This window comes from Gavialis gangeticus, unplaced genomic scaffold, assembly GCF_001723915.1.
Source record: "Gavialis gangeticus isolate Ggan-Ray unplaced genomic scaffold, GavGan_comp1, whole genome shotgun sequence".
Taxonomy (NCBI): Eukaryota; Metazoa; Chordata; order Crocodylia; family Gavialidae; genus Gavialis; species Gavialis gangeticus.
Window position 1 is genome coordinate 16,286,949 of NW_017729000.1, and position 13,193 is coordinate 16,300,141.

Genomic DNA, 13,193 nt, shown 5'->3' on the forward strand with positions numbered 1-13,193 from the left:
AGCGGTGGTGCTGGGAGGGAGGGGGAGGGGGCTACGATGAATTTTGGGGTGGCTGCAGCCCCCCTCCCAGCACCACCACCTCCCACCCTGAACACAGCTCGGCTCAAACCCCTCTAGGAAGAGCTTGGCACCACCCCAGCCTGCAGCAACAGCTCACCCTCGCCCTGCATGCAGATCCAGGGGCACAAGCCCCCCCATGCCCTCCTGGGGTGCATGCAGCAGTGGGAGCTGCCCCTTGTACCCCGTGGATGAGCTGTTCTTGCCTCCATCCCAAGCCCCGCCCTAGCTGTGCAGTGCCTGCCCCAGCCCCACTCCCTCCCTCACTGTGGAGGCCTCAATCTGTACCCCCCCCATACCCCTTTCCTCACCCCTACCCCCACAACAGACTTACCAGCTGGACCTTCATATTGGCAATCGGATCAGTATTGGCCAATATGGCTCATTAAAAATTGGCCGTCAGTATCAGCCCCGAAAGTCTGTCAGTGTGCCCCTAGAAATCATTCTAAAAAGTACCTTGTGGGGCATGCTGGGCCTATTGACTGATGCTGTTACTTTTTACCCCTTGTTTTACTTTCTTCAGTCAAATTTCTACCTCACGCCTAATAAAATGCTATCTAGATATGATTAGTATTGCATTTTCTTTCCTCCTACATCACTTACCTTTTTTTAAAGGTTTGGTTTCTGATGATCATAATATGAAAAAATATAACTTTTTGTAAACTTAGTAGCAGTAGTTTAATTTACAGCTTTCACTAAAACAGTACAGTAAAAAGGATGATAACATTACATGTAATATAGAAATAGCATTATATAATTTGCGGGTTTTGCTAAAAACATACAATGAGATGAGACATTCTACCACTTTAAAAAATTAAAGCAGAACATAGTGTGTGCACTGATACAAAAAATAAGTAAAATGAAGCAATGTACAATAGTACACTAAATCAGGGGAGCTGTGTTTGATTTGGGCTCTTTATGCAAGTAACACAAATATGCCTAGGAAGTACAGAGAAGCTAGAGAAGCCATATTGGTTTTTTTCCTTCATTAGCCCAGTATTTAAAATTTTCCTCTAATGGAGAGAGACATTTTCCTATGGTAAAAGAAAAATGCATCTCTCCATTAGTGGAAAATTTTAAATTCCACTCTGTTCATCCTTGAAGAATGAACAGGGCCACAAATAGTGATTTAAGTTGTCATTCTTATTCCACATCCCTTTCCTCAAGGAGGGTAACAGTATTTTGTATATGGCAGGAGTATCAAACGTGTGACCTGTCTAGCCTGCTGGGCCACTAGTGGGCTACCGTAAGGCTGGTGCTGTGGTTAGGGAAGAACATGACCTGCCTCAGAATTTGAAGCCTAGAGAGCCCTCTGGGGATGGCTGTTGGTTGCAGGAGGGTGAGTGAGGGCTGTGCTGATGCAGCCCTGCTCACACTACAGTCACTTGATCTGCTGCTGTCTGGCTCCCTTGCCACCATTGGACTTTATGGCAGCTACTACTGGACGTGTTGCTTAGATCCAGCACAGGAGGAGCCCCACGGTTTAATCAGGCCCAGGACAAGGATTACACCCTGGTAGAGGGGAAGGATCCAGCTTACCCAGGTGGAGGCAGCTTTTCTAATGGAGTCCCAACTGGACTTCTAGCTCCAGCTCTATGTCCCTTTTTTATAACTTAATAACTGTGATGGAGCCTGTGATGGAAAATGATGGAGCGTGTGCAATAGCTTTAAGCTGTGGGAAAAGTATAATCTTAGCTTTCATTGTTTTGATGCAGTCTATTATTCTTTAAAATTTAAGTTTAATAACCTGAAATGTATCCTCCTAATGGACTACTTGAATAGCCTGTTTAGTTCTTGCTGATTATATGAAATGGGTTCTTATGTCTGCAGAAAATTTAAATGTCTTCAGAAGACAAAGAAGCTCAGGAGGATGAGCTGCTGGCTTTGGCTAGTATTTATGATGAAGATGAGTTCAAGAGAGCAGAGTCTGGCCAAGGAGGAGAAACTAAAATCTGTTTGGAGTTGCCCCCAAATTTCAAGATATTTGTGAGAGGTGAGTACAGATGTTTTGCATTATTGTGAAATAGATGTTCTTAAAACAGTCTCTTTTTTTCCAAGATATACGTTCAAAAAAGAGCTACCCAAACATTCTTTGTTTTTGAGAGGTAGTTAACTGTTTTAGTCTAAAGTTAGGCAGAAGGCAGGACAGGGTGGGATTTTATAACTAACTTGTTCAGCGAGGCGTGAGCTTTCATAGGCTATGGCCTCTTACATCAGATGGGACTTGCAGAGAGCAGGGGTACTAAATAGGAAGGACTAATTTCATTTTAATCTGAATGATAGGGAAAGGGGGAAGAAAAGAGGCACTGCTGAGAGAGGCCTAGGGTCAGCTGAAGGGATCAAAGGGGAGTCTTTATCTTTGTAATGGTGAGTAATTTCTCATACATTACCACTTCTCATTCATTACCACCCATTCTTACCGTGGTATGACTTAATTATTTTCAGATCACTTATTAAAAACAGAAGCTGAGAAAGAGTGACTTCTAAATTTTGTGTGTAGTTGGTGGTGTTTATGGAATTTTTAATAACTTTTCCAAATGACTTCCTAAGGAAAATTCTGCAGTGTTTCCAAAGCTTTTTCTATTTTGAAGTGTGCATACTTTTATGCAAATTGACTATTCACATCATTGAGGCCCCTTGAAACAAACTATAATTAGGTTTGTAAGTGTTTTCATTTTTATTTAGTGTACATTTGTAACACTTTGTTTCTGTAGTCCCTTCCATCTGGGGCTTCAAGAAACTTGAAATATTAAATTAAAGGACTTCACCTTTCTTAAAAATGACACTTCCTGCGGCAAAAAAAGTTGCCCACTGTTGTTACAAGTGAGATTGAGCATTGCCAAATATGCGAGATTATTCAAAATTATTATTCTCTATTTCTTCAGGTTGTTTATTTGTTCATCTGTCACCATTATAGTTAGTTTCATTAGTTCCCATATCTATTAATTCAGTTTCCTATTTGTGTGGTCCAAATGTGGAAACAGGTATAAATCTTTATATTTGGTGGGATAACTTTGAAACTAATCTCCCTGCATTTTAGACTCTGTGTTCTTTTATGTTTCCCAGACCATGAGGGGGTATTACCAAACCCATCAGATAACTGCCTCTGCTTTAATTTACTTGTTGATTGTTGTTTGCCAAAAATTGCACAATGAAACATAAAATCCTCAGCCCTGATATGTAGAAACACTGTTCTCTTGAAGTTGTATGAAACGTGAACGGGCTCTTTCTCAAGTAGCCCAGAGTAAACCTTAACATTGAGAGGAAGGTTAGTTATCTTCTTAAAATTCTTCTTGAGGATTTGTCTTTCCAAATGCTCTGGTTTCTCATTTACCTGGCAGGTCGCAGTGTTAACGGAGATAGTATTCACCGATCCAGCCTCAAGCATACAGCTCTATGACATTTTTCTGTGTTAAGAATGGGTATAGTCTGAGTTAAACAATAAATTCACCAAATGAAAAGAGAAGTCTTGAGGACCATATCAAGCAGTTATGCTTCATCAGGCTGCAAAATCCAGAATCATAGTTCTCTTGCTGTCTCTCAAATTGCTTCAATCAATTGTCTTTGTTTCAGGCAGTCCTAATGAGAGGCTCCTGCACAATGGGTTTGAGTATTCAATTTGTTTTCTGCCTCCACTTGTGTTGAATTTTGAACTTCCACCAGACTACCCTTCAGCCTCCCCACCTGTGTTCACGCTCAGCGGCAAGTGGCTCTCTCAGACACAGGTTTGGCATTACATCTTTTTAATGCTACTTTCAGGTTTCAAGAACATGAAACATGCTTATTATGAACAGTTTAATGATAGGTAGTGAAGGAACTGGAAACTAAATTCATGTTTTTAAAACCCAGATTAATCCAGGTTCAGATGGAGGAACAATGTTTTGAGGTAGAATATACACTTATCATACACTTATCATGACTTGCATGAGAGTGCCATAGGCTGAGAGAAAGCAACTACTTGAGAACATGCAAACTAATGTATTCCCATCCTCATTGTGGTGGATATGCCCCCAGCAGTGGGGAAAAACCGGAGAACCTCTCACAAAATGTGCCAATAAAGCTTAATAAATATCTTCTGGAAAATACAAGTGATGTCAGCAAGAGAACAAGAGAGAGATATCCAGGCTAAGAACAAATAGAAACAACACAAGCAGAGATGTATAGTTGCTACTGCCTACCTGTGCAAGCTAACTACCTTATGAGGTAGCAGCAAACAATCTCTGCCTCTTTTTCTCTCTGCATGTAAGCAGAGTGTACAAGTACCTGAGCTTCTTGGACCTGAGCTGTTGGACTGGAAAACCAGAAAACAGCTTGTTAATTATTTGTCACATATTTGGTTTGCGCTTTTTTCATAAAAATGATACAAGAGTCACTTTGAAAATGGAGCTTCAGCCCCACAGTGCCACATTTTAAAGGTATTAAAAGATGGGCACCTAATAGGGACTTTTGAATGCTCTCTGCCTTGTTCCCCTTGTTTTCCGTGACAGTGAAGCACTTAACATGCATTAGGCAATTTTATAAATCCCATTAGCTGCTTGTCTAAATCTCTAGGCAATTAAATGCTTTTGAAAATCTGTTCCACAGTCATTTTTTAAAGTGACCTATGCACACTGATTTGAAATCTCTTACACTGTGCTTATATATCATGTGCTATAGGGTAGGTATTCTTGTAGGTGCCTATCATACTGTAAAATACAACCTGTATCTTGAAACCAGGTGTGTATCCATGTCACAAGACTCAAGTGGTTTCTACCCTATAAGAAGGGCTTTGTGATCCATTCTCCCCAAAAAACTCTCGTCTTACTCTGAAATACATAGTAGAAAACAGCATTTTTTATAAAGAACAAAACCGTTTTTTAAATAAAGCCAGGCACTGCACTAACAGTTTTGCTGCATATTGCATATTTAATTGAACTATTTTGCTCACAATTTTAATAGCCTTGTTCAACTGGAGTTTATTCTTGAGCAGTGGAGAACTTAGTAAGAGAAACATGCAATTTATGTGGATTTTTTTCTTCATCAAACTTTGAGTTATTAAAGTTAACATAGTCTGCTTTTTCAGATATTTCTATAATGTTAGGGAGGAAACTGGAAAAGCAGTTTATTTCTATAGATCAGGCTTTCAAAGCAAACAGCCTTCAGATAACACGGCTGATTTACCACCTTGTGAAATGTGCACTCAGGTGAGGTGATCACAGCTGGATTAACTTGACTCTTGCTGAAACTGCAGCAGCTATTGTCTGAATTAACATTTGGCAATTGTAGCATGAGCTGTTATGCTCTAGAAGCAGCCACTCAATAGTGTAATTTGGAAAAGAGAAATTGAGGATTATGAATGGGTCAGAAATTCAGACTGCATTCAAAGTGTGCCAACACATTACAATTGCAGCTAGAGCAGTGATTCTCAACCAGGGTGATGTGGCACCCTGAGGTTCCTTGAGATCTTTTTGAAGCTGCCACACAATGTTAGCACTGTTAGATGTGCAAACGTGATTCACAGGATAAACCCAGAGATTTCAAATAGAAAACTAATGTCAAAAACATTCTGACCTGTTGTGGTCTTTCTGAGTTGTTTAAAACCAAAGAAATGATCTAATATTTTCTGTAGTCAAAAAACAAGTGACAAGTGAGATCTGGCATTTTAGACTGAAGGCATCCCTCGGAAAAAGGTTGAGAACCACTGAGTTAGAGGAAGGGCAAGCAGGTGAATGTCTAACTAAATTTAAACCTTATTCCCTATTCACCACTAAGACTTCACCGCTAAAAGAACTAGGACTCAGTGTTAAAATTTCACTGCATGTCACACAGCAGTGCATATCGGGAGGTGAAGTTTCTGGTCCCAAGTAAATGGGTCTACTATATTAAAATTTGGTTTGTTTGATAATGAAAGTGGAAAAGGTGAGTACTTTATGAATTAGTACATATATTTATCTGCTGCACTAAGTTTTGGATGTTTAAAACACCAGCACGGGAATAAGTCACAGGATAAAACATTACTCTTCAAATTGGGGGGAAATAATTGGCTGAATGTTCTGAACATTTTATATTTGGTCCAGCCAGAATGGTGGTGCAGATTTTTTTTTTCATTACAGTCCAAACTTTGAATCCCTAAGTTTCAATATCCATAATTCGTCTGTTTTTTCTTTGCCAAAAATAGCAACCTCCACCTGTAACCCAAAATGACTAGATCCAGACTATTGCTGTAGTATTAACTAAGTGGTACATAAATGTTTGCCAGAAAATAGATGAGTTCTTGTGATTACACTACTCTTTAATTTATTAGTTAGACACGCTGCATAACACTGGAGGGAAAATAGTACTTTTTTGCTGCTTTGTAATGTACAAGAGAGGCATGCAAGATGTAAGTTCTGTAAATATGAATGAAAGGCTTGTCCTGTCCTTATTTTTCTTGGAAGAATCTTTGGACAAATGGAGAATTAATAATGCAGACTACTAAGGAAGTTAAACCTGATTGAGAGGGAGGGTGATTTTTTTTTTTTTTTAAATCAAACTCTGTAAAGCCCCATTTTTACACTTTATCATCTATTTGAATTACATAGATATAAGCAAAAACATGAAAGGGAGGTTACATTTAAGAATCAACAGATAGAAACCGCATGAATTTTCAGCCCTTTATCTGAGACCAAAGAGGTCTCACAAAAAATAAGGAAGATAAGATATATAATTTCTTGATATTTCACAGGGGAAAAATGAGCAGAAAAAATAAATTGAAAAAAAACTTCGAAATTTCTTTAAATATCAAAAAAAGGCAAAAGGTATTTTTTTTTTCCAATTCTTAATTTAGCCAGTTCACCTTGAAGGAAATACTAGGTTCATATGGTACAGTTTATAGAACAATATTAATTATTGCATCACGTGATTTTTATTTATAAATTTCCCATCACTTTTATTTCCTAGCATCTTTATAATGCACCTTAGTTTTTCATATTATGGCAGATTGTGGATTTCTGCTTTGGCAATTGGAAAGTTATCAGATGGGAGTGGTTGCTTTCCTATATTTCCTCCTGAGTACTGTATTGAATTAGTTTATTTTGTGGCTTAAATTTGAAATTGGAAATTTCCATAAAAACACCACAGGAAAGGCACAAACTTTACTAGGATGAGTGAGAAGTTGTTGGAAGATGCGTTTCTTCATTCAGTTTCTGAACTTCTCTTCTAGCTCAGTGCTCTCTGCAATCACTTGGACAACTTGTGGGAGGAGAATCGAGGTTGTGTGGTCTTATTTGCATGGACGCAGTTTCTCAAGGAAGAAACACTAAGTTATCTGAACATTGTCTCCCCATATGAGCTAAAAATGTGCCACCAAGGAAATGGGCAACACAGGACATCATTGGTGCCTCCAAACGCTGAGCTAGATAGTTGTGGCGCAGCAGGCACCACAATAGCTGAAGAAGAAATCCTTGATAAAAGAGCTGTACAGGATGTGGAATCTCTGTCAAGTCTGATTATGGAAATCGTAGACTTTGATCAGGCCCAACGGAAAAAATGTTTTAACAGTAAGATACACTTGTGCAGTATCTGCTTTTGTGAGAAGCTAGGTGCTGAATGTATGTACTTCATGGACTGCAGCCATGTCTACTGCAAAGCCTGCATGAAGGACTACTTTGAAATTCAGATCCGGGATGGTCAGGTCCATTGCCTCAACTGTCCAGAACCAAAGTGTTCTTCTGTTGCTACTCCTGGTCAGGTAATATTAGCCCCATTTAATTGGTTCCTGCACCCCTTTAACCTGCTAATAAAAGTTCAGACTCACAGATATTCATGCAAAGTATATTCATTAACACGCACAGGGTTCTTTTCCCTTGGAGGCAATGTGTAACCATCTGAGTTAGAATAGTGTGCTTAGAATCTGAGTTCATCTGGCACCGTGACTAGCATCAGATGTCTCAGGCGGGGGATTGGTTTCATAAGATGTCACTAGCACAGATTGTTTTCACTATGGGCATTTTTATATGTGCTCCTGATGCAGCACTGGGCACTTTTATTTAGCAAGTCACACTAATTAAAAGTGCTGGGTGCTGCGTTGGAAACAGATGCATCAGCGGTGCATCGTGTGTCAGCACTGAGAAAATGGTAGCGGTGCAATTTGAACTCTTTAAAACATAGAACGTGTTTTAGTTCAAAGCACATTGCCACCATTTTCACAGTGCTGACGCACAAGACTGCCAGCACACATCAATTTACATGCTCAAACAGACTCAATTAATTGAGTCTCCTCCGACACGCTGGATTTCCAGTGTGTCAGAGCAGACTCTCTGCATGTGTGTAAGTACCCTATAGATTTGCCAGTGCCAGTGGTCTGAATTGCCAGTGAATCTTCAAAGCACTTATCCCCAGAAACTGTAGATTTAATTACATAGCTTCATTAGTAACTTCCGTACCTTACCTCTCCTTATATTGCTGCCATAAGCTGACTTAAGGGAAAGTAATATTTTAAAATGCATCAAAGCATATTTGAACTAGCTGCCGGTACTCATTTCTTTAAAGTGTTTTTATTGTAATAGTAACTGAAATTCTGAATAAATGCATGCTATGACGTTTTGTTCTGTGCTTAGGTTAAAGAACTGGTTGAAGAGCAGTTGTTTGCACGCTATGACCGCCTGCTTCTGCAGTCCAGCTTGGACTTGATGGCAGACGTGGTGTATTGCCCTCGCCCATGCTGTCAGACTCCAGTGATGCAGGAGCCTAGTTGCACTATGGGCATATGTTCCAGTTGCAACTATGCCTTCTGCACCCTCTGCAAAATGACTTACCATGGAGTGTCTCCATGTAAAGTCACTGCAGGTGAGTGACACTTGTTTGGAAGTTGAGCCCAGTGTTACAGTTTATATCGTGAATGCATAAATAAATACAGGGAAATATTTTTTTCTCCTTCTTACACCTTCCACAGTAGGAAACATTTGCATTGATGCAGCCTTCAGTATCTGATGGTGGGAGTGGAATTCTTGGACTTCCCTTGATATTGGCAATTTACAGAGTTGAAAACCTTGCTCCTGCCGTGCTGCAGTAAAATGAAGAAGTTGCAGGGGGAAAGTGTTTATTGCAGTATAATAATGTAGTTACTGGATCCTCATGGTTCAGGATTGTTTTCGTTAATACAAAATTGATTACTGATTATCTGGGGGAAATATAGTGCATAGAAATGGACATGTGAATGTATCCTGTCCCCACAGTGGCTTAGCGCCAGAGGAAGGTATAACAGACCTTCAAGGTGAGCATTTATGAGAGAATCTGCCCACAGAAAGCTTTTTCCAATAACTGAGGAGTTTAGTTCTAGGGAATGAAGTATTTTGATATTCAAAATACTTTAAAACCTATACTAAGGTAACCCAGGATGTTCTTGCCTTCTTCATACAAGTTTCCATTTGTTTTGATTCCATTTTTTTAATCCTGGTATTTAATGGGATTCTCGGTCATGAGAAATGTGTTGTTTAGAAAGCCTTTTCCTTGTGTCATTTTTATATTTGCTACCTGTTTTTACTCTAATAGGCTCTCCTCTTGTTGTTATGAAAAGTGGTGAAAGGAAGTGTCTCTCTACTATTTATTTCTATAACGTTGTCATGTCCACTTCTTCTGTCTGACTTAGGCAGGAGACAAAATGTATCTTTTCACTTATCACTTCATATGAAACCTTTTCCGTTAATGTAACCAGTTTTGTCATTTGTCTTTAAACACCTTTTATTTCAGTTCTAGTTTTGTGGGATAGAAGGACCAGAATGCAGCACTGTATGAACCCCATTGATTTATATCCTGGCATTGCAAGATTTTCAGTATTACTTTTTATTCTGTTCCTTCAGCATCTTGAGAGTGATTGCTTTTAACTACTGCTATATGTTGTGCAGGTGAAAGGAACATCTTGTTCAACATGCTCAAGTTTATAGACTTATAACTTGAGAGATTGTAGGTTACATGTGGGTCAGCAAGCAAAATGAAACTTCTGGGTGGCTGTTCCTTTATTTTTTTTTCCTGTCAGGGCTATTGGAATCCTCTTGATCACTGAGGTCTTTGAAGCCTCCTGGATTATGTCTCCAGTGTGCTTGACTCATCTTTTTAAGCATGCAGGGGCATCTGGAAAGTTTTCTGTAAGTCAGAACTGATCACTTACGTCCATTGGCAAACCTTACTTGCATTCTCTGTATGAAAGCGTTATAGCCTATCTGTGGTTGCATTGGTTTCTTTGAAAAATACATTAGACAATTGGACTTAATACAGTACCATACATAAAAGGCAAAGGGGTCTTTTCAGTTGCTCTGTTTCTCTTCCTAGAGAAGCTAACGGAGTTACGTAACGAATACCTAGAAGCAGATGAGGCCACAAAAAGATTTTTGGAACAGCGTTATGGCAAGAGGGTGATTCAGAAAGCCCTGGAGGAGATGGAAAGTAGAAAATGGCTAGACAAGAATTCAAAATGCTGTCCTTGTTGTGGTACTCATATAGAGGTGAGTTTCCCAGGACAAACTGAAAAATCCCAGTTTGCTCTCAACTGAACTGTCTTAAGTTATTCAGGTAATTTCTAATGGGAGTCAGAATATTAAAGATTGGTTTGTGAGACTCAGAGTAACAAGGGTTGTAAATCTGTTGTTGTGTGTCAAGAATTTCCACTATTCTGTCCACATTGCATATAATGGAGGTGGTGCCTCCAGAGCAGTGGGTATTTCATGATAATACTGCTGGCTACTATCTATATTCATTGTTCCGCTGCTAAAAACCTTGATTGGCATTGGTATTTGAGTCTCATATGTGCCACAGACTTCTATACTGTTCTTATACTACTTACAAGCATCTTTCTTTAGTTACTAAATGGATTCACCATTAGTCCTCAGGGTAATTGCTAATAAATGCTTCAGGGAAAAGACAGTTCTGAGTGTGTTTAATAGAAAAGCAAAAGAATGCTGCAGTGTCACTATCTAGTTGTTCACCAGCAATGAATAATTTTAACCGTGTTGATTGCATCTCTGCTTGCAAGAATTTATATTCACTATTTTTGTCAGTCAGAGCAGCTGGCATTACAGTAGACAAATTCCTCCACAGCTGGCTCACTTTTTTTAAAATCAGGGTCAAGGGAGGACAAAGTACTGGATTTTGCAGACAGTGTGTTGTAGACAGAGAAACATGCTCCAGTCACAGAATACCCTCAAATTGTACAGACGTGTCCTGTCTTGAGACTGAGACATGAGAAATTTAAATCTTTTCTGTGTTGATTTGCTGATTACATTCCCATATAGTAAAACCTTTTTATTATTTAAAGCCTCATAACTCAACCCTAACCAGGAGTCACGTATTAGTTTCCCATTTTGCCGGTAAGTTACAAACAGGTTTTGCAGGGTCACTTGAGGCAGAATGGGAACTATAGCAGAATCAACTTGGAGAGTTTCTTAACATTCCTTGCAGGTTGAACATGCCAAATCTGTAGTTATTTTGGTTGTCTGTCTCCAGTCAGCATCTGACGCTCCCGCCCCAGAATCAGAAAGTGGATTGGGAGTCCTCGGCCTATTTTGCTGTTTTCTAAAACAGTTGTCTAATCTGTTGGAAAATTTCTGCTATGTTTCCCTTAAGTGGCTAGTGGATGCAGTGAGTAATTGCTTTGGTAGCTCCGGTGGGTAAGGGTGTGTCGTTGATGTGAAAATTTAAGATTTAAACCCTGCTGGCGATGAGTTGTGTGGGGTGTTGTATTGTTGCCTGTTATAACTGAAAAAGGTCATTTTTCTTTTGAATAAACTGGGTTCTTCCTTTCACACGTCAGAAAAGCAATCTCTAAAACAGCTGTCCAGTTTCAAAGTGGCCTGTATGCTAAACTGCATAGGCTCTGTCCATCATGCCATGTGACAGATGCCCCCCACACCCCTCTCCATCACGTCACTACCCCTTCGAGAGCTACATGCAGCTGACTGACCAGCCACCAGTTAGACAGCTCAGCTTTAAAACACTTTTTTTTGTATTTAAAATACATTTTTTTTTGTAGTTAAGTACGGCCAGTTGTGCAGCATGCAACCAAATACAGTACAGGTACTCCACTGCATTTCTGAAAATAGATGCTTCTGTGTCATTTTTTGCACATTTTGATTGTTGGTGTGACGGGCAGGTTTGCAGGTTGTGAGATTACACTCTGACCTGTGTGATTCTTATCCCTGTTTTTCTCGTTCCTCAACAGAAACTAGATGGTTGTAACAAGATGACGTGCAATGGCTGTAGACAGTACTTCTGCTGGATTTGTCTGGGGTCTTTGTCTAGGGTGAACCCATATCAGCACTTTCATGATCCATCCTCTCCATGCTTTAACCGGTACGTATTCAAAGTACATGCTCTTGAATCTAATGCAGCTTACATTTGTGTAGCTTCTTTCCTACTACCTTTCACCCCCAATTCATTTTTTATTTTCTTGCACTGGAAAAGTCTATGTTACAGTCTGTGTGTACTAGTGGGAGGAAAAATTCTGAGAGGTTGGAAAAGAATGAAATGTGTTCAGATATAGTTTGAAATATGGAAAATTCTTTGAGGGATTTTTAATATGGTGGGAAATCTGCCAGCTGATTGCAGATGCTCTTTTCTCTGCTGCTGATTCAGAGACAGAAATTAATTTTTAACAAACTGCTTTCCTAAAAGGTTCTCTGTTGGTGTGATGAGTATGGGGTAAGGGCTGAGGTGGGAAGGCTGCTCTGGATTTTAGGAGCTGCAGACCTTTCTTCAGTGAATGTTTCAGCATTAGGATGGTGTGTGGGGAGACCATTACTGCTTGGGCAGATGTGAGAGGAACAGGTGAGAGAGGCATGACAACAGTAAGCTGAAAGCTTGTATTTTTTATAAGGGGATTTCTTGCTAATTAAGCATGATCAAAGAATTCTTTGCAAATATATTCCAATCCCAAATCTTCCCGCAAGTGTCGCAGGTCCTTCACTAGAGCATGTAGGTGCCTTATTCAACCCAACAGAGCCCACTATTTATTTCACTTGAGAATGCTTGCCTGCAGGGCCCCAGCAGGAACTGGGATTGGGCCATGGGTGCTTCATCTGGTGGGGGTGGGGCTGGCTCCCCACTGCGTGCACTGGGGGGGGGGGGGGCGCCCATGCCCCCCATTTCTGTGTGGGGTGCGGGGGGGGGGGAAAGGGGGGGCGCCG

At 40.0% G+C, this 13,193-nt stretch overlaps 1 protein-coding gene across 1 annotated transcript in view; it reads left to right on the forward strand.

The window, feature by feature from the left end:
- Window positions 1-13,193, forward strand: part of RNF14 (ring finger protein 14) — a 22,249-nt gene that overhangs the window by 3,879 nt on the left and 5,177 nt on the right. Inside the window, exons 2-7 of the mRNA XM_019506351.1 lie at window positions 1,888-2,050; window positions 3,631-3,782; window positions 7,238-7,765; window positions 8,634-8,862; window positions 10,345-10,517; window positions 12,230-12,360. Coding sequence (XP_019361896.1) covers window positions 1,897-2,050; window positions 3,631-3,782; window positions 7,238-7,765; window positions 8,634-8,862; window positions 10,345-10,517; window positions 12,230-12,360 — 1,367 coding nt within the window. The 5' untranslated portion in view covers window positions 1,888-1,896. The remainder of the gene's footprint in view (window positions 1-1,887; window positions 2,051-3,630; window positions 3,783-7,237; window positions 7,766-8,633; window positions 8,863-10,344; window positions 10,518-12,229; window positions 12,361-13,193) is intronic.